Source organism: Emiliania huxleyi (genome assembly GCF_000372725.1).
Source record: "Emiliania huxleyi CCMP1516 unplaced genomic scaffold EMIHUscaffold_5, whole genome shotgun sequence".
In the NCBI taxonomy this organism is placed as follows: domain Eukaryota; phylum Haptophyta; order Isochrysidales; family Noelaerhabdaceae; genus Emiliania; species Emiliania huxleyi.
Window position 1 is genome coordinate 1,167,296 of NW_005198244.1, and position 19,177 is coordinate 1,186,472.

The 19,177-nt window shown below is 66.9% G+C and overlaps 6 protein-coding genes across 6 annotated transcripts; 4 read left to right on the forward strand and 2 right to left on the reverse strand.

The window, feature by feature from the left end:
• Nucleotides 1-7,363: 7,363 nt before the first annotated feature.
• On the forward strand, nt 7,364-8,968 carry EMIHUDRAFT_197283 (hypothetical protein; the record flags this gene model as incomplete). The annotated part of the gene is made up of 3 exons (XM_005767114.1): nt 7,364-7,955; nt 8,741-8,871; nt 8,942-8,968. 3 exons carry the CDS (start codon nt 7,364-7,366, stop codon nt 8,966-8,968), a joined length of 750 nt encoding a protein of 249 aa, XP_005767171.1.
• Nucleotides 8,969-10,232: 1,264 nt separating this feature from the next.
• EMIHUDRAFT_197284 (hypothetical protein) lies at nt 10,233-10,867 on the forward strand (the record flags this gene model as incomplete). Its single annotated transcript, XM_005767115.1, has 3 exons — nt 10,233-10,297; nt 10,445-10,528; nt 10,663-10,867. The coding sequence occupies 3 exons, from the start codon at nt 10,233-10,235 to the stop codon at nt 10,865-10,867; spliced, it is 354 nt and encodes a 117-aa protein (XP_005767172.1).
• Nucleotides 10,868-11,471: 604 nt separating this feature from the next.
• EMIHUDRAFT_197285 (hypothetical protein) lies at nt 11,472-12,465 on the reverse strand (the record flags this gene model as incomplete). The annotated part of the gene is made up of 2 exons (XM_005767116.1): nt 11,472-12,109; nt 12,408-12,465. 2 exons carry the CDS (start codon nt 12,463-12,465, stop codon nt 11,472-11,474), a joined length of 696 nt encoding a protein of 231 aa, XP_005767173.1.
• A 435-nt stretch (nt 12,466-12,900) lies between these two features.
• EMIHUDRAFT_197286 (hypothetical protein) lies at nt 12,901-13,623 on the forward strand (the record flags this gene model as incomplete). The annotated part of the gene is made up of 1 exon (XM_005767117.1): nt 12,901-13,623. The coding sequence occupies one exon, from the start codon at nt 12,901-12,903 to the stop codon at nt 13,621-13,623; it is 723 nt and encodes a 240-aa protein (XP_005767174.1).
• A 1,175-nt stretch (nt 13,624-14,798) lies between these two features.
• On the reverse strand, nt 14,799-16,717 carry EMIHUDRAFT_432606 (succinate-semialdehyde dehydrogenase [NAD(P)]). Its single transcript, XM_005767118.1, has 2 exons — nt 15,841-16,717; nt 14,799-15,748 (listed from the first exon to the last, which is right to left on the reverse strand). Exons 1-2 carry the CDS (start codon nt 16,684-16,686, stop codon nt 15,065-15,067), a joined length of 1,530 nt encoding a protein of 509 aa, XP_005767175.1. The 5' UTR covers nt 16,687-16,717; the 3' UTR covers nt 14,799-15,064.
• Nucleotides 16,718-17,037: 320 nt separating this feature from the next.
• Nucleotides 17,038-19,110, forward strand: EMIHUDRAFT_197288 (hypothetical protein; the record flags this gene model as incomplete). Its single annotated transcript, XM_005767119.1, has 4 exons — nt 17,038-17,690; nt 17,946-18,288; nt 18,603-18,703; nt 19,080-19,110. 4 exons carry the CDS (start codon nt 17,038-17,040, stop codon nt 19,108-19,110), a joined length of 1,128 nt encoding a protein of 375 aa, XP_005767176.1.
• Nucleotides 19,111-19,177: the final 67 nt, after the last annotated feature.

A 19,177-nucleotide genomic window follows, 5' to 3' on the forward strand; every position in this document is an offset into this window, starting at 1 on the left:
GGACGCTCTCCCGTGTCCGTTTGGTTTATTTATGTATTTGTAGTCTACTCTGACAGGGGCCTCTCCCTCCCTCCTTCTATAGAAGCAGGGTGCTCCTCCCCTCCTACATCCCACGAGCTCACTTCCAGTGGTCGTTTCAAAAAAAATCATTGACAGTGGGCTCGAACCAGTGGACGGCGGCAAACTTACAGTGGTTCGAGCCCACTGTCACTTATTTTTTTTGAAACGGTTACGGGTAGTGAGGTGGTGGTAGTTAGGTAGTGAGGTGGACTCCGTTTTTTTAGTTTAGGGAGGGAGAGGCCCATATGAGAGTAGAGAGAAATAAATAAATAAATAAAACGGACACGAGAGAGTAGGGAGAAATAAATAAATAAATAAAACGGACACGAGAGAGAGAGAGAGAGAGAGAGAGAGTGAGAGCGAGAGAGAGAGAGAGTAGAGAGAAATAAATAAATAAAACGGACACGAGAGAGAGAGAGAGAGAGAGAGAGAGAGAGTGAGAGCGAGAGAGAGAGAGTAGAGAGAAATAAATAAATAAATAAAACGGACACGAGAGAGAGAGAGAGAGAGAGAGAGAGAGAGAGAGAGAGAGAGTGAGAGCGAGAGAGAGAGTAGAGAGAAATAAATAAATAAATAAAACGGACACGAGAGAGAGAGAGAGACACCAGCCGCAGCGCTGCGCTGTCCCCTGCGCTCCTTAAGCCCTCCCTCCCCCCCCCCTCAAGAAATACCATACATTCATCCACCGCCAGTTAGTTCCTCCTCACCCGACTTCCAAAACAACCTTTGCTGGGAACGAGTTTGGACTTCCAGATAATGTTTGACTTCGTTCATGTTTAAAGCATAGCTCCAGCAGAATAGTTTGTTTGAAACTCATCAAGACTTGGAGCAACTAGCGGTCGGGACGTGCCTATGCAGGGCACGGAGAGAGACCCAGTCAGAGAGAGAGAGAGAGAGGAGAGAGTCACTTGGAGCATTTGGAGTGCTTTCGCGCAAATTCTTTCTAGAGAAAAGCGAAACGGATGGATGCCGCCCGCACATATGGCGGCTGGGTGACGCGAGCGGTACCATATGGTGGGGTGGCCTGACACCGGAGGCCGCCGCGCGGCCGGCTGCCGCCTCCAGCCGCCTCAGGGCGGTCATCGATGATGTATGTGAGGCCGCGCCTTGCGAGAGCAGTCCAGTCAGTCGACACCGCTTCAAGACTTACAAACTTACAGGTTTGAGTCCTCCCACCCCCAAGCACACACCGCCGCCGCCTCCACCTTCTTCCCACCCTCTCCTCCACCGCCCTCGCCACCTCCGCGCCCATACCCGGCCGAGCACGCGCGCCGCCGCCGCCTCCATCTCTCCTAACCCTGTCCTCCACCACGCCACCCTCGCCTCACCACCCTTCCTTGCCCACTCCGTCGCCCTTGCCCCCCCCCCTCCCCCCACAGGACAGAAAGAATGACACCCGCGGAGGTGGTCGCACAGTCCGCTCGTTGCGTACACGAGAAGCTTCGAGGTGGACGCAGCGTTGAATCGTATCGCAACGCCATGACCATCCAGTTACAGCGAGAACTTGGCGCGAATCTCCAGGTAAAGCCGAGAATTGATGTTTTGTATGATGGACATGTACTACGACGTGTATTACCGGACTTTGTCATCACTGGACCACGCGGCTTCATTCTTCAGATCAGTGTACCTCCTGCCTATGTCTACGATCCGGGTGTCTGTGACAAGTCGGACGCTATTGATTGTGCGCATCAACTCGCCCTGCCTGCGTATTTGATAGAGTTCGGCACAAATGAATGCCGAGTCATACGCCAATGTTAACCGCAATCTATTTTGTTGTTAAATTCTTTTGAAGCACAAGAGTCAAGACTCAAGAGTCAAGACCGCGTCAATCACACGACCAAATGTCGGAAGCCGCGGTCTCTCCTCCACTCCGCCGTGGAAGCGACGAGTTGGAATGGCGGCTCCCGCATCAGCCGCCTCGCAGCACGCGTGGGCATTTTTCTTTCTTTTTTGGAGTCTGACGCGGCCTCGCTCCCGCCACCACCAAGACTTGTTCAGACTTACTTCAGCCCTCTCATGTTCCGCTCTCTGCTGTCGGCCCGCCTGTTTCCGCGGGCACTCGTCGCGCGGGTCAGAGCGCCGCCGCGAGGCAGTGCTCTCGTTGCGAGCGGTCTCCTGGTCTTCGCCGCCAACGACGTGGCGCACGCCGCCGGCAGCGAGGTTCCCGCCGCCAAGAAGCGCAAGGAGAAGGTGGGTACCACGGAGCGAAAGAAGGTGCGGGGGGGAGCGATCCTCATCCCACTCGTCTCCGACCCGAGTATCGGCTACGGTGAAGAGGAGGATCCCGTCCACGCCTGGGCGACGGCGCTCGGGCCGCCGAACAACAAGGGTGGCTGGACTCACCAGTGCGTGACCGACGCCATCACGGCCGTCATCAACGTCATCACTGCGCGCGATGAGGGCGGCGTCAAGGGCTTCCTCAAGCGCGTCTACCGCGGGCCGGACAAGGGCAAACCCAAGCCGCTCACGCACTCAGACTGCGAGGACCTCAAGTCCGGCTTCCGCGAGGCGCTCAAGCCCGTCTTTGGCATCACCTGCGAGTCCGGCTACTGGAAGCGGCACCAGGCCTTCTCCGCGATGCACACAAAGGCGGTGGAGGCGGTCAACACGCAGGCGGTCGAGGACGCCAAGCACAAGCTCACGTCCATGGTCGGCGCGTCGTCGATGACCGTCACCAAGTTCAAGGTGGCCGCCGCCCCGCCACCCCCCTCTCACTCACCCCTTCAACCCTCCCCCGCGCGGTCGCGGTGTGTGCGCGCGGTGTGTGCCACGACCACCATGTCTGCTGCCACGTGATGTAGACGGCCCCCCACCCATGCGACAGATGGTGCTGCGGCGCCTCTGGGAGAAGGCCGACGACGGCTTCCTGCAAAAGCAGGATGTCTACAAGTACTTCGTGTTTGGCAACCACACGCTGCACGCGCTCCTCGGCGGGCGCTCGCACATGGGCTCCGCGACGATGGGCGACATGATGCCCCGGCAGCACGACGGTGACGGCTCGAAGCCGCACTTCTCGTACCCACGACCGGCACGCGTTCATTGCGTGCAGTGGTCTTCCCACTTGAAGGGCCAGCAGACCCAGTCGCAGGACGGGACCCTCGCCGGCATGCTCCACCGCGACAAGGACCTCGCCTTCCTCGTCACCGTCGGGCTGCAGCTCATCTACCTTCACGGCCGCTGGCGCGAGAACCACGGCTTCTGCAAGATGGCCTGGGCGCCCACGCTCGACAAGTACCACGACGGCACACACAAGGACGGCGGCGAGGGCCGCCACCGTCCGATGTGAGACCCCCCCCCCCCCCCCTCCCATCCTCTGCCGGCGCCCGCGCCCGCGTCCACTCCTTGGTTCGGTCGTGCAGGTGGTGTACCCTTATCGACACGCCAAGCAACTACCATCGCGCGCGGCCCGCGTCGGAGCTCGGCGAGCACTTGGTCAACGTCGCAAAAGAGATCGACATCGACTTTGGGATGCACGGCGTGGGCAACTGTGTGTTCGCACGCAACTTCGTCAGCGGCCTCGCCTCTTCTGCGAACGGGGTGACGGACCAGCAGGCGAACCTCGCGTCCAAGCACGCGATCTCCGGCGACAAGCAGTCCGCAGCTTACCTCGGCACCCCAACCCCGTCCCGCTCCCGCACCCCTCCATCGTCATCAACCCCCCCCCCACCCCCCCCCCCCCCCCCACCCACCCACCCACCCACCCTCTCAGGCGGCCTCTCGAGCGACCAGATGTTCATCTCCGGCGGGTTCAAGCCGGGGCAGGAGCTCGAGATGTGCCCGGCGTGGCATCTCGTTGACGAGCCGTACAACGGGCCGGAGAAGGACAAGATGCTCCGCACGATCTCTCGCCTGATGGACGACGACTGGGCGACGCAGCAGGCTCTGGCGCTCAAGCTGACGGACAAGAGCACCGACCGCGACACGGACGAGTACGGCCACCGTCAGATCTACGAGTACTGCATCCGCTGCATCGGGGCGGCGGTGGTCGCGGTCGGCGCTCGAGGGCTCGGCGATGACGCCACCATAAAGCCGGACGACACCCCTCTGATTGACCTGCCGGACGGGTTCGGCGGCGCCGTCTTCCGGGCGATGTTTCTGCCCATTAAGGACGAGGTGCTGCGCATCCAGCGCGATGAGACGATCCCCACGGAGGAGGCGGAGATCCTCCTCGGCCCGGACGCGCTTCTCGCCCAGAAGGTTCTCTGTGAGCGCGGCTACCAGCACGTGCAGCACGAGGAGACGCGCTCGCAGCAGGCCGCGCAGGCCGCACAAACCCGCGCCGCGCTCGCCCCGATTGCCGACGCGCTGCAGCAGCAGCAGGGCGCGCTGCAGCGGCTGCTGCCGTCGGACGAGCTGCCCTCGCTCTCGCCCGACAGCGAGATTCACGACCGGGGACTCCTCGTGGACGCGGACTTTGCTCGAGCGGCCGGCGTGACGCACGACCCGAGCGAGCCGCTATCCGTAGTGATCAGCTCGCTCGGCTCGGCGCAGCCACCCACCTTGCGCGACACGCCTGGCATGCAGCTCGGCTCCGCCTACGGGCAGAGCCGTGCCGGCGCTGCCGCTCTCGCTGACGCTTCGACCTCCTTATCCCTCTCCGCCAGTCCCGCTCCCGCTCTCTCCACGCCTGCCTCGGCGACGCCCTCGCCCCACGGCTTCGCCGCATCCCCGTCCGCTGCCGAGCAGCCGATCGCCGAGTCCGCCGGTTTCCCCGTCATCCTCCGTCCTGCTTCGGTGCCGTCGCTGGGCGGACCGTCGGGGACGCAGCTGCAGCCCACGCCGCCCGGCCAGGAGGTCTTCTCTCTCGACGCGGGCTTTCCCACCCTCGTCGTCAACTACGTCGGCGCTAAAGAGCGACTCGAGGAGTGCTGCGCCGTGATCCTTGAGGCCAAGGGGATGGCGCTGGCGCGCGGCCACGGCTCGGCGCCAGCGTGGCGGAGCGATTTGGTTCCAACACCGGCGGCAGACGCGTCCGAGGAGGAGAAGAAGGATGCGGCGAAGGCGAAGAAAGCCTTCAACACCAAGGTGTCCACCTTCAAGCTGCTACTCGACGCGATTGTCCTCCACTCGGGCGCGCTGAAGCCAGGCGGCGTCGACTACCCGTCCATCACCCGCTGCATCCGCTCCCTCTCCGGCACGCGGGGCGCAAAGGAGTGGGGGGCGCAGGTGCGCAAAAGCTACGAGAACGGCACGGATGGGTACGGCGAGAAGTCCGCTGCGCGCGCTGCATATGAGGGTGTGCGGGGAGGGTCCGAGGAGGAGAGGCTAGCTGCGGCTCACTCCTTCCGCAAGGCGGTGCTGGATGCGCTCGACAAGGAGCCGTCGCTGTCGTCATTCGCAGACGCGGGCGGCGCGCCGGGCGCCGCGTCTTCATCACTGACGCCGCTCAAGCGTGGGCGAGATGAGTCGGTGCTGGCGCGGTTCCTCGCCGTTGATCCCGGCGCGGGCGAGCGCTCCGCCACGGGAGTGGCTGACTTCACCTTCGCCGACGGCCTCTGCTCCTCCATCCGCGCCACCTCCTTCATGCCGCGCGGGACGCACGTCCAGAAGAAGAAGCGGGTGGCGACGGAGATTTCCACACTGCTCGACGCCGTCAAGCCGGTCTGCGTCTTCCTGGAGGAGTACTTTCCCGTCGTGCGTGCGGGTAAACTGATCACGACCTACCAGCAGATGGAGTTGAACTACGCGCTTCGCTTTGCCGTCGTGGAGGCGTGCGAGGAGAGGGGCGTGCCGTGCTACATGGTGCACTACCCCCACTGGCCCACCGCCCCCCAACCCTCCGTCTCACTCTCGTCACAGTCACCCCACCCCTCCCCCCGCCAGGTGAACGCGTCGACGTGGCTTTCGCACATCGGCGTGAGCTACCCCAGTGGTGCTAAAGACGAGGAGAAGAAGAAGTTGGTACTTGTCGGCGCGGAGCCGAAGGGGGGAGGGGAGAGGGGGGGGCTGCTATCGGCGCTCGGCCTGTCGCACGACTCCATCTCGTTCGACATGAAGCGACACGATGCAGCCGACGCCGTCGCGATCGGGCTGGCCGGGCTGGCTGGCAAGCGAGACGGCTACAAGAAGGAGACGCACCTCGCCACGATCAAGCCCCGCCTGCCTGAGGGAAGCTCTGCGCCGCCGCGTCTCGGCTCCCCCTCACAACTCGAATTTGTCGAGCTCTCAAAGCTCTAGAGTGTGTCCGGTACCCCCCCCCCCCTATGACCATGTCGGTCGAACCCACCCCGGGCCGCGAATTTGGCAAGTGTATTGAAAACGACTTTTTGATGATGAAATACATACATGCAGTGTAGCATCTGCCGCTACTGTACGCGCGGCGCGCATCCCCCTCTCTCGCCCTCCACGCAACGCAAAATGCCTCCCCGTCGGCCGTCACGCGAGCAAGCGGGCGACTGTGGGCGACGGAGCCGCTGCGCCGTCGGGGCGACGGCGGCGGCGGCGATGGCGGCAGCGGGCCGGGCGGCTGCGGCGGCGGTGGCGGTGGTAAGGGCGGCGGCAGCGCGGGCGGGGCAGCGCGGGCGGCGGCGGCGGAGGCGGTGGGGGTGGCGGGTGACGGTGGAGGCGGCGAGGGAGGCGGCGGGCTCGGAGGCGGCGGCGAGGGTTGCGGCGGCAAGGGCGGCGGCGGCAAGGGCGGCGGCGGCGAGGGCGGCGGCGGCGGCGAGGGGGGAGGCGGCAGGCTCGGATGCGTGGCGAGGGCGACGGCGGCGAGGAGGCGGCGGTGACGCGGAGGCGGACTGGGCGGCGGCGGCGACGGCGGTGGTGGGCTTGGTGGGGGGCGGGCTGGGGAGGCAAAGCGACAGCGGGGGTGCGACGGCGGAGGAGGCGCCGGCAGAGGGGGCGGTGGCGGGCTCGGTGGCGGCCGGTGGTCGCCACGGCGGTGGCAAAAAAGAATGAGGCCGGCGCGGTGTGATGGCGCGGCCGTTGGGCGCGCCCCGGGTCCCTCTCCGAACAGCGACAGGCAGCGAATTCTGGGGGCTTGGTGACGCGTGCGCTGCGTGGCGATTACTCGGCGAGTTCTGGAGGGCGCGCTGGCGCGGCGCGCAGGCCACTCAGAGGCTGATGTTGAGGTCGGAAGGCTGGCGGGAGAGGCGGCGGGGAGAGTCTGGGGCGACCGGTAGTCGATGTGAGGGTGCGGTGGCAGTCTGGCGAGCGTTGGGAGGCAGGACTGCTCTGACCAGCCAGCGCGGCGACCTGGTGAGCCAAGATCGGTACACCCCCCTGTGCATGAAAATAATCACCCTCCCTGTGCGATCCTTGCTCATTGCAGCCTCAAGGCCGGGCGTGGGGCGGCGCATCACACATGCTCCAGGCCCAGCTCGCGCAGGCTCTGACTACCGGGCCACTTGGAAATGCTTCATCGCAGAGCTCGCCTGGCGGCGGCGCGCTCGGCCTCGAAGACAACCAGGGTGGCCGCCGCAGCACCTCCGCTCGACTCAGAGCTCATCTGTTCTGCTTGCCGCGCCTGTCCCAGCGCGTTGCCCACCTCTTGGTTGTTGTGGCCAACGCGCTGCAGCTCCTCCTCATGATTGCCTTCCTCTCGCTGCTCCTCGCGCGGCTGGACGGGCATTTGAGCTGCGGGTACTCGCTGATTTTCGTGCCCCTGTGGGTCTCCGACGCCATCACCTGTGTGACGGGGCTCTCCGAAACCGCGCGCGTGCTTCGCGCGCCCTCTGACTCGCCCAAGCGCAACGCGCTCATCAACCAAGTCAACCGGCTCAAGGGCTGCGTCTGCGTCGCCGCCTTCAAGGCGCTCGTCGCTTTGCGGCTCGACGGCACGTGGCCGAGCACGCCGGTGTACGTCCTCTGCTCGCCATACTACGCCGCGGCGGTGCTGCGCCTCGCCCTCCACTTCTGCAAGAGGCCGCTCGAGGCCGCGCCGCGAAGGACCGCCTGTGGCAAGCTGCTGCGGCCGCGCCCAGGCTGGCGCCTCCCTACCTCCTCTCCCTCCCAGCCCTCCCTGCCTCCTCCCTGCCTCCTCTCCCTGCCTCCTCCTCCCTGCCTCCTCCCTGCCTCCTCCCTGCCTCCTCCCTGCCCTCCCTGCCCTCCCAGTTCCTGCACGCGAGGGCGCGGTGTGCGCACGAGACGCGTGTGTCGTGAGTGTGTCTCGCCTCTGGCAAACCAGCCCCTCCAGCCTACCCGCGCCCCCGCCCGCACCCCCACCCCTAGGCCTACGAAGCCTAACCCGAACCCTGCGAACCCCACCCCCCCTACCCCCACCCCTCTGGGCAGGCACGCCCTTCAACCCGGTGCACGCGCTCGTCGTCCTGATCGCCCTCCGGATCGACGGCGTCTTCCGCCTCTCCTGGGCCCTCACCTTCCTCCCTCTCTGGGCCGTCTTTGGCGTCCTCGGCCTCGTCGCCGTCGGGGTGGCGCTGCCACGCGCTGCCACTCACACGCGCTGCCGCTCACACGCGCTGCCGCTCACACACGCTGCCGCTCCTCCTCCGAGAGTGTCACTCATTGATCGGCTGGAGCTCATTAGGTCGGGTGCCTCGCCCTCGGGGTGCTCCTCCTGCGAGAGTGTCACTCATTGATCGGCTGCAACTCATTAGGTCGGGTGCCTCGCCCTCGGGGTGCTCCTGCTGCGAGAGCCGTACGAGCGAGGCGAGCGAGAGATGCCGAGACCCAGCCGAGACCCAGCCGAGACCCAGCCCGGCCCTGCCCCTGCCCCCTCCAGGCCAGCGCGCCCTCTTCCTGCTCTGCTTCGTCATCCTCGTCACCATCACGACCTCGGGCTCGCTCTTCCTCGCCGCGCTCACCCGCCGGCTGGACTCGCCGACTTCGCGCGTCACCAACGCCGCCATCATCGTCCCTCTGATCTGCGGGCACAGCGAAGCCGCTCGGCCGCCCCCCCAGCGAGTGTCCACGCCATGTGCAGGGACCCGCCCGTGCCCGCTTGTGGTAGGTACGGCGTGTTGCTCGGCTGCTACCTCACCTTCACGCTGTTGCTGCCGCGGCTGCTGCTGCGCGACCTCGTCGCCGCCGCCGCCACGCAGCAGGAGGAGGAGGAGGAGGAGGAGGACGAGTCGGGCGTGCTCGACTTGGTGACGCAGCAGCTCGGCCCGCCCTTCCTCGTGCGCCACTCGTCCACCCTCTTCAAGCGGATGCACACCTCCGCCATGTTCGAGGCCCTCGTCGGCAAGGGGCTGCAGGGGCTGCACGAGGGCGTGCGGGGCGACGCGGGCGGCGGAGGCGCGGCGGACGCCGCCAAGCCTCCGCCGGGCGGGCCAGAGCAGGCCGGGGCAGAGCAGGCCAAGCCGCGTTTGGTGCGGCTCGACGAGGAGCGAGCGGCCGAGGGGGCGGCCGAGGGGGCGGCCGAGGGGGCGGCGGGGGCGGAGGGCGGCGCGCTGGCGGACCTCGAGGCGGGGGGAGGGGGGGGAGCGGCGGGCGGGAGGGGGAGGGCGGTGCGGCTGGCCGATGTCGAGGTGCAAGGGGTCGCAGCAGGGCGGGCCGAGCCGCGGGGGCTCGCGCGTTGTGCCGCCGCCCTCGGAGGCGGCTCCGGAGGGGGGGAGGGGGGAGGGGCGGAGCGAGCGGCGGGGAGCGACTCGCGCCCCGTCCTCGCCGCCTCCCTCCCCGCCTCCGCCTCCCTCCCCGCCTCGCTGGCCGAGCTCGTGCTCGCCGGCTCGGACGGAGAGGCGGACGTAAGCGACGGCGCAGAGGCGGCGGGGCGCGAGCCGCCCGCCGGCTTGTGGCTTCGCCGCGACGCGACCCTCGAGCGGCGGTGCGCCCCGACCCGCGCCGAGTACGAGCGGCTGCAGGCGGACATTGGGCAGTGGCTCTCGTCGCAGAGGGAGGGGCCGCCCCGAGGCCGCCCCTCCGCCGCCTCGCGCCGCCGCTCGCGCCGCGCCAGCCGCGCCGCGCCCGCAGAACGGCAGCACGCATCCGCCGCCGACACGAGCGACGTGCCGGCCGACATCCGCCGCAAGCTGCGCCGCCTCGCCGCCCTCAAGCAGGAGCTCAAGCAGGAGCTCGCCGCAGTGGCGTGCGCCCGCCCGCGCCACGCCGCTGCCGCCACCGCGCCGCCTCTGCGCCGCGCCGCCTCGGAGGGCGCCGCCGCCGGTACACCTTGCGCCGCCGCCGCCGCCGCCGCCGCGGCGACGAGCGCTCGCTCGGGCGTGTCCGAGCCGACTTGTGCCGGCGACGGCGCTGACGCGGTGACGCTTGCGGCGATGGCGGTGGGGGCGCAGCTCGCGGCGCACGGGCGCGCGGCGGTTGTGTCGCAGGCGAGCACGCGGTGCAGCTCACCCCCACGTTGGAGCACGCCCTCGAGGCAGCGGCGCGGCAACGGCAGCGACATCGGCAGTGGCGACCCAGACAGCGATTACGGCAGCAGCGGCAGCGGCGGCGGCGGCGACGGAAGCAGTTTCAGCCCGCCAGACAGCGCCGACGGCAGCGACACGCCCGACGCCGTGGAGGACCGCTGCTGGATCTGCTACGAGGGGCCGCGAGACGCCGTGCTGCTCGAGTGCGCCCAGCGAGACCCCGCCGCAGTTCCCTTCGCTCCCACCGCCCAATCGTCTCCCGGCTCGCCCCGCCCCGTCGATGCCGGCTGCGGCTCATGGCGCGTCTCTGAGGCGCGTGCCCGATCGGCCTGCGCAGGTGTGGCCATGGAGGCATCTGCGTCGCGTGCGCGCGCCGAGTCTTCAAGAAGAGGGGGCGGCTGTGCCCGATGTGCCGACAGCCGGTGTCGCAGATGGTGCAGCTCCAGCTGGGCGACGGCCACGGGAGTGAGCTCGAGATGCCGCGCGGGTCCATCGTCCCCGTGCGACCAGCTGAGCTGCCTGAGAATTGGCTGAACGGGTGAGCCGTCAAGGTCGTTCTGTATCCCCCCCCCCCCTTGCGCCTTGCGCCTTGGTAGGGCAGCCACATTTGCGACTTGGAGCATGTGCCGTACTGACTGTCGAGAGAACACAGAGGTTATTATTGGAGTGGGGGTGTGTGCGCCCCTGGCCCTGAGCTGCTGTCTCGAGCCGCGTGCGAGCCATCCACACCTTCGAGAGCACATGCACAGTGTATGCATGTATGTGATGTACGATATGATGGGCATGCACACACACACTCACACATACACGACACTCGCTCCCTCGAGATCTGGACACCGCCGCTGGAGGTGCGCGTCCCGGATGATCCGATCTCTCTCTCTCTCTCCGCTCCGCGGACCGAGACTCGAACTCCGCCCCCCCCCCCCCCCCCCAAGTATTTAAAACCTCCCCCCCGAGTCTCTCTCTCGGCACCCCCGCACGGACAACATGTTCTTGAGCCCCCCCCCTGGCCCCTCCACACGGACTCTCAAATAGATCGCGGCCTCTCCAAGCAGTTGCAGTGTTACCACACCGCTAGTCCAGTCTCTGGCGATGCGAATACGGCTCCCGGAGCTGTGCGCTCAGCCACAGCCACAGCCGACGCCGCTAGTCATAGCGGCGAAAGGAGGCGCCGGTGCGGCAGAGGGGGCAGGACGGCGCCTTGTCCTCGCCTCGGCTCTCGACTGCCCAGCGACTCCAGCAGGCAGAGTGCAGCGTCCCCCGGCAGGTGGGGCAGGTCCAGTGGAGCTGGCGTGCACCAAGCGGCTCGTAGCACACCGCGCACTCCTCGCGGGGGTCGGGCGCGCAGGGGCACGACGAGCGCCACTCACTCGGCGACGGGGACGGCAGGCCACCGCCACCCCTGCGCGCGACGCCCTGCGGCTCTGGCGGGGCGGGCGGTCCGTCCTTTGCTGCGGGCTGCGGCGCCGGCCAGCCCAACGCGGCCGCTCTCGCCCAGCCCGCCCACCTCGCCGCTGTCCTCGGCGTCCGGGTGGCCTCCTCGTCGGCGCTCTCCCACTGCAGGTCCTGCTCAATCCCGCTCACGAGAGAGTCGGCCTCTGGGCAGACGATCCGCGTGCGGTGGAGCGCAGCCCAAAGGCGGCAGCTGGAACAGGTGGCGTCGCAGATGGGAAGCCTTCGCGCGTCCGCGTCGTACTCGTCCTCCGCCTTGTTGCAGTTATACCGGTGCGCCTCGACCCGGCGGAGGGCGACTTTTGACTCTGTGCACAGAGGCACGGTGCAGCCTGCGTGGTCCGTGCAGTGGAACGCGTGCAGGAGGGCGGCGGCGTTGATGCGTGGAGGGCGTGTGGAGGCTTCCGGGAGATGAAGGCTGCACGCCGCATCGGCCATGCTCAAAAACCGGGTTGGTCGGCGGTCGGCTGCCCGCCAGCTTCTCGATGGTGTCACGCGGCGTGCAGTCGAATCTTCTTCTGGCGGGTTGTTATTTTTTATTCTTTGCCTCCTGTGTTGTTGTTGTTGTCGTTGTTGTTGTGTGTGTTGTGTGTCTCGCCAATTCTCGCATCGCAGCGACCTTCATGTCACCTTGGTTGTCGCGGCGGTCGTCCCACTCTCGGAGAGTCTTCTTCTTCACTCTCGCCATCCTCTCTCCTTCAGATTTATTACTTCTTTCTTTCTCCACACAAACAAAACGCGTCTCACGTCTCGCGCGCGCGTGAACAGGGCTCCAGGCCCCAAATGACGTGTGAGTGTTAGAGTTGTTTGTTTGGTATTGCTAAAAAATCTCTCTCTCTCTCAGGCCAGCGGCCTACCGCTCGCTAGCCCGACACTCGCTCTCATGGCTAGCCCTACACTCGCTCTCATGGTTGACGACAGAGCACATGATGAATCTAGCACCAAACCTGGCTGGCTGGCTCCTTCTTGGTACTCGATCGCCCAAGAATTCTTCAGGCTGGCCACCCACTTGAAACGCGATTCGGGCGGCCTACTGCTGCTGTGACAGCCGTGACAGCTCTGACAGCGCCTGCTGTGACAGCTCTGACAGCTCTGACAGCGCTCAAAGCTCAGCAGCTGCAATATGGCCGACAAAAACACGCAGCGCAAGGTGCAGCGGAGTGTGGCCGCGCTATGCGCCGGCATCGAAAGCCACGCCGCGCGCAGGGCGGTGCACGTCCTCCACGAGCTGTCTGCGGACCAGGCGGCTGCGGCGTGCATCAAGAGGGCCGGCGGGCAGGTGCGGCTCGAGCGGCTCCTCAAGGCGAGCGAGGTCAACGTGCGCGGTGAGGGTGGTGACCCGCTCTCCACCTTGAACACGGTGCGGCTTCGCGATGCGTGCATGGCGGTCCTCTCTCGCCTCAGCGGCGTGGGGTCCGAGCGGCGTCCCGCGGTCAAGTCGTCCGCATACGGGCGCCCCCCACCGAACGCCCGCCAGCGCGACCGCGCGGCGCAGAAGCCGCGAGGCGCGACGCTCGGCGACTACCTGGAGGTTGCGGTCCAACGGAGCAGCAGCGCGAGCTCCAGCTCCTCCGGCAAGGCCAAGCGTGACACTGGGCAAGACGCTCGGCCGCAGCCACTGGCCGTGATCGAGGCCAGTGCGGCGGAGCGGCCCGGCTCTCCCGCGTCGCGGCGGGCGTCGCGGCGGGCATCACTGGGCTCGCAGATCTCCCCCTCAGCAGAGGCCGCCGCCGCCCGCGCCGAGCAGTACACCTCACGCGTCCGGCGCGCGAGGGCCGAGAACATGTCGAGGCTCCGGGAAGGGATTAAGCGGAGCTCGGTCGGCGTCGCCGTCGCGCCCTGCTAGAGATGAGCTCCGGCAAGTGGGTGGGACCCGTGCGCCATGGCAGGGCCAGGGGCGGCGGGGTATAACCGACCAAGCGTCTCTCGCAGCGGAGACCGCTCAAGGGACAGACCGCTCAACCTCAAGACACAAGATTCAAGAGGGACACATATGAGGATATGAGAAAGTCAGAGATCAGAGTGAGCGACAGGGAGAGCTCGCTTTTCAGACACTCACACACATAACGTTTACACGGTTTCCAACAGCTACTTTACACACACGACACAGTAGATTACGGCTCGTGGTTGTGCGAGTGTATATGGGCCACGATGTCTCAAATACGGCTTTATGGAGGGGTGTGTTTTTTTACTTCTTTCCAGCTCCTGACGCTATCCCTGGCAGCTCTAATGACCAGGGTCGGTAGTGCTGTGGTAGAGGGTGCTCATACTAGCGCAAGAGCTGCCACGCTCGCCCAGACCGTCCCCTTCTGGGGCCGGTTCCGCAGCCCGGGAGAGCCGACAGCGGGGCCGTGCCGCGGGTGCCTACTGCCGAGTGCCACAAACACTGCGCCGTCCCGCCATCACCTACAGGCTGTCTTGTGTGATGGTTGGGATGTCCAAACGCCACCAGCTTGGCTCTTGCGACCTCAAACCCGCGAGCTGTATGGGTGGTCCTGACGTCGACAGACGCCCGAGGACCACGGTGAAGCTGAGCCGGAACGCGTCGACAAGTCTCGTCTGAGCCCGTGGCGGTCGCCGGCTGAGTCTCCGTGCATGGGCCGGTACCTCAGGCGTCACCTCCGCAGCCTCAGGTCTCAAACTCCATCACCTCCGACGGGACGCCTTCGGTGGCACGCTCGGCGGCGAGTTTGTGGCAGCTCCACAGCGAGCGCAGCATCGAGCCTACTCACTCCAGCTGGTTCGGCACACTCGGTGGGGTCCACCGAGTGTGCCGAACGCGCGAGCGGTGCGTCCCGGCAGCGCGCGCAGGCTGCGGAGCGGCAACAAACTCGAGACAGGCTTTTTGAGACATTTTCGACGCTTTTGTCCCACGCCGCACGCTATATTGTGCAACATCCAACAAGCCATACCGGTGTATATATCCTATTATCATTGAATGAGGTACGTACTTTTAGCTTAATGGGAGAAAAGGGAGAGGGGGTTGTGTTCTCTTATCTCTCAGGCCCCTAATGAGGTACGTTCTGTTTCGTGTTTCGAAATGTTCATGAAGATAAATTATCAGGACTCCACAGGGTCGGAGCGTAGTACCCGTACGCGGGTGCGGGGCGCCTGGCCCTGGGGCGAGAGCACAGAGCAGCGTCCGGCTCTGGCGTCTGGGCGGCCACCGGCACGCGCGAGGCAGCGGCACGCCGGGGGGAGGCTCAGGCCTGCAAAGCCCAGAGCCCGCAAGTGCAAGTGAGGAGAGAGAGAAAGAGAGAGTAGTAGTAGGAACTTAGCGGCTGCCTTCAGCGGGCAGGCGCCGCCGCCGCAATCAGCCGCTCGGAGGTCTGCTCTATGCCAAACTTGTCCTTGACGCGGCCAAAGAGGTCCTCGTCGGCGGTGAGCTCCTTCGGCACGGCCAGGGGGCGGGAGAGGTACGTCGTGTTGACCAGGTCCTGCCACGTGATGTTGTGCGAGATGGAGGTGCCTCCCCACGAGCCGCAGCCGAGCGAGAAGGTCTGCCGCAGGCCGTTCCACAGGTTGCCCGAGTTGGAGGCGGCCTGCGGCTGGTTGACGAGCACGCGGCTCGTCTTCGTCTCGAGCGCGAGCCTCAGGATGTGCTCGTCGTTGGTCGAGTAGATGCCGCACGAGTGGCCCTGCCCCTGGTACGCCTGGATGCCGTTGGTGAGGGCGATGGCGGCGTCCATGTCGGGCGCGTGGTAGAGCGCCATCGTCACCGTCATCTTCTCGCCGCTAAAGGGGTGCGCCGGCCCGTACCCGTCCTCGGGCACGATGAAGAAGCGCGCGCCGTCGGGCACCTCGAAGCCCGCGATGCGCGCGATGTTGTCGGCGCTCTGCGCAACCAGCTTCGAGTTGAGGTGGCCGTCCTTCCAGAGGGCGGCCTGCAGCTTGGCCTTCTCCGCGCCGCGCAGCACGACGCCGCCGCGCGCCTGCAGCTTCGCGATCATCGGCTCGTACGTGCTGCCCACCTGCGGGCGGCGCCGGGGACGGGGCCGGGATGAGAGGGTGAGGGGCGGCGGCGGCGGGCGGCGAGCCGGGCGGCCGCGGCGAGGCTGCGCGCCAGCACGACCGAGTTGTCCGACGAGCAGGAGGCGGCGAGGTCGAGCGTCTTGCTCAGCGCGATCTTGTCCGCCGCGTCGTCCAGGTCGGCGCTCTCGTCCACCGTCACCACCGCGTTGCCCGCCCCGACGCCCAGCGCGGGAGTGCCGCTCGAGTAGGCCGCCTTGACCATCGCGCCGCCGCCCGTCGCGAGCACCCGGTCCGCCTGCTGCATGAGGTCGTTGGTCTTGGCGACCGACGGGTTGTCGATGCCGATGACCAGGTCGGCCGGCGCTCCCATCCGCACCAGCGCGCCGCGCATCAGCTCCACGATGAGCGCGTTGGTCTTTTGCGCCCGCGGGTGCGGCGCGATGATGATGGAGTTGCGGCCCTTGACGGCGGCGATGGACTTGATGACCGGGGTGGCCTCCGGGTTGGTCGAGGGCGACAGCGCGCCGATCACTCCGACCGGCTTGGCGATCTTGACCACGCCGCGCTCGGGCAGCTCCTCGATCACGCCGACCGACTTGTCGTCGATGATGTCCATCAGCGCGGCGCGGGTCTTGCGAAAGATCTTGAGGTACTTTCCGTCGTAATTGCCGAGCTGCGTCTCGTCGACGGTGTGCTGCGCGATCCGCTTCGCAACGTCCTCCTGCGCGATGGACCACACCATCGCCGTGATGAGGTCGTCGACCTGCTGCTGGCTGTAGTCTGCGATCTGCGCCTGCGCCGCGCGCGAGCGCGCGACGAGCGCGGCGACCTCCTGCGCGTCCGCCGAGAGCGGCGGCGCAGCGGCGGCGGTGGCCAGCCACCTCGCGCTCGAGCGGGCGGCGAGCGAGCGGGCGGCGCGGGAAGGGAGGGAGAGCATTGGATGGATGTATGCAGAAGGACGCGGCCGCGAGGCCTTGCGGCTACCCTTCGCCGCCAGGGTACCCTCTGCGAGGACCAGAGGCCCCGCCCACCCAGGGTACCCTCTCCGAGGACCCATTGGGTATGGGTGTGAGTGACACACACACACACACACACACACACACACACACACACACACACACACACACACACACACACACACACACACACACACACACACACACACACACATTGGGTATGGGTCCATGGGTCGTCCCCCCGCGGGGCTCTGCTCCAAGAGACCTCGATAGCGCGTGCCTGCCTCTCGCCAGCTCCGCCCTCCGCGACTGTCTCGCCAGCTGAGCTGCGGATGGGCTGCTGCGGCTACATCTTCAACGCCATCGCCGTGGGGCTCATCGCCTACGCGGCGCACTACGGCTACAAGGAGGCGTCCAGTAAGCCCGACTACGGGCCGGCCTACGCGCTTCCCGACTGGTGGTGGAAGGCGCGGCTGCCCGACTCGGTCTCGCTCATCGACGCGAGCGACGCGGAGGGGCTGAAGAAGGTGCTCTTCGGCGGCGACCCGTGGCTGCTGCAGTGCTACTCCGGGCTGCCCTTTGCCGGGCAGCACCTCCCACGCCCGTACCGTGTGCACCCCGCCTTCAAGGACGCGCTCGGCTCGATGGGCGGCGGCGTGCGCGGCGGGCTCATCGACTGCGAGGCGAGGCTGCCCTCGAACAAGAGCGTGGTGCAGAAGCTCGGCCTCGTTCGCCGCACCCAGCCCCTCCTCGTCCTCGCCAACGGCGGCGCCGCCCCGAAGCAGCTCCCCTCGTCGGCGGCCGCCTCGGCGCAGGCCATCTCCGCGTGGGTGGCACCCAAGGCGGAGCCGCGCGTCCTCTCGATTGGGACGCAAAAGACCTTCGCGGCGACGTGCGGCGGGAAGCGGCCCTGCCTCCTCGCCCACCTCGACGCCGACTCGGGCGTCCTTGAGGCGCTCTCCCGCCGCTTCCGCACGCTCGAGGCGTCTTCTCCCCTGCCCGGCACCTCGGCTGCAGCAAGCCGGCCCTCAAGCGCCCCGGGGCGTGCGCGCGTAGGTTGTCTCGCTCGGAGAGGGCGCCGGCGCCGCATCGCTCGCGTGGGGCCGCGGAGAGGAGATTGGCGAGACGCTCGAGGAGGACGAGGCTCGCCACTTTGGCAAGCGCGTCTCGCCTCTCCTCGCCGACTCGACACGACGCGGGGAGCGGGCGCCTTACTCTCCCTTCTCGGAACGCGTCGCAGGCGCGTCTCGCTCCTCCTCCCGGACCCGGACGACCTCGCCGAGCGGGTGGCGGCCAAGAAGGCGGGCAACCAGAAGGCAGCGCGCCGCGCCGCCAACCCGCCCCGGCTGCTGCGCGGGTACGTGGGCGACGAGGACGTGCCGTCGCTGAGCGCCTTCGTGCAGGAGGCGCTGCGGGACGCCGGCTCGGCGGTGCGTCGGGACGGCACCGACGCTTTCATGCGGACTCCGCTGCCGACGCTCTCGCGCAAGAAGCGGGCCGGCGACGGGGCCGGCAAGGCCGGCAAGGGAGAGGGCAAGGCCGGCAAGGCCGGCAAGGCCGGCAAGGCCAACGACAACGCCGAGGTGCAGGCGCGGCGCGCAAAGGCGCGCAAGGAGAAGGCGGAGGCGGAGGCGGCGGCGGCGGCCGAGCGGGCGGCGGCGGAGGCGAGGGCGCGCGGCGAGTCCGAGGCGGAGATGCAGAAGCGGCGCGAGGCGGCGCGGCGCGAGCAGATGCAGCGCGAGCAGGAGAGGGCCGACAACCTGGTGGAGGAGGCGGACGACGAGGACGAGGACGAGGACGAGGACGAGGAGGAGGAGGACCTCGAGGTGGAGGACTTCGACGCATGAGCGGGCGGGCGCGGGGCCGCGGGGTCAGGCCACAGACACGCGCGTCTGAGGCCGACCTCAGCATAGACAGACCGACGCAACACCAGAACACCGGTGCGATGTCCATGTCGTGCAAAATTCGAAAATGGGTCACGCGATCGCAGAAGGTACCGTACCACAGATCTACAACAACACAACGCGGACACTTCAAGACACAAAAAAGCGCCGAGCGTGTGTTTCGTGTTCGTTTCTTTTTGGATCTCTGTGGGTCACCGGGGTCTCAGTGCGGGCGAGTGGGGGGGGCCGAGCCGCCTTCGGGGTGGCGGGCGGGCGGGCGTTTTGAAAAACAGAAAACAGAAAACAGAGGGGGGCCAGCGCCCCCACTACGATTAGACACACGCCGACACGCACCAGCGCCGTGAGGCATCCATGCCACAGCAAATAAAATATTCTTACCTTCAAGCCCCCCTCCGAGACTAGGGACAGTCACCACCCGTACACAGGAGAGATGGGAGTGCCCCCCGCCCCCACTTGCCCTGACTGCACAGGATAGCGTGCCCCGAAAACGGCGACACATAGTGGGGGACACTGCGCAAGGAGAGGGTGCGAAGCCAAGGTTGGGGTTCTAGGTGGTGGGACCAATGAG

Bases quoted from the DNA above. Each gene is read 5' to 3' on its own strand.
- EMIHUDRAFT_432606 (XM_005767118.1), bottom strand. From the start codon at position 16,686: ATGCTCTCCCTCCCTTCCCGCGCCGCCCGCTCGCTCGCCGCCCGCTCG. The intron at 15,749-15,840 runs GCGCGCAGCCTC...CGCCGCCCGCAG, and splicing joins CGGACAACTCGGTCGTGCTG to GTGGGCAGCACGTACGAGCC.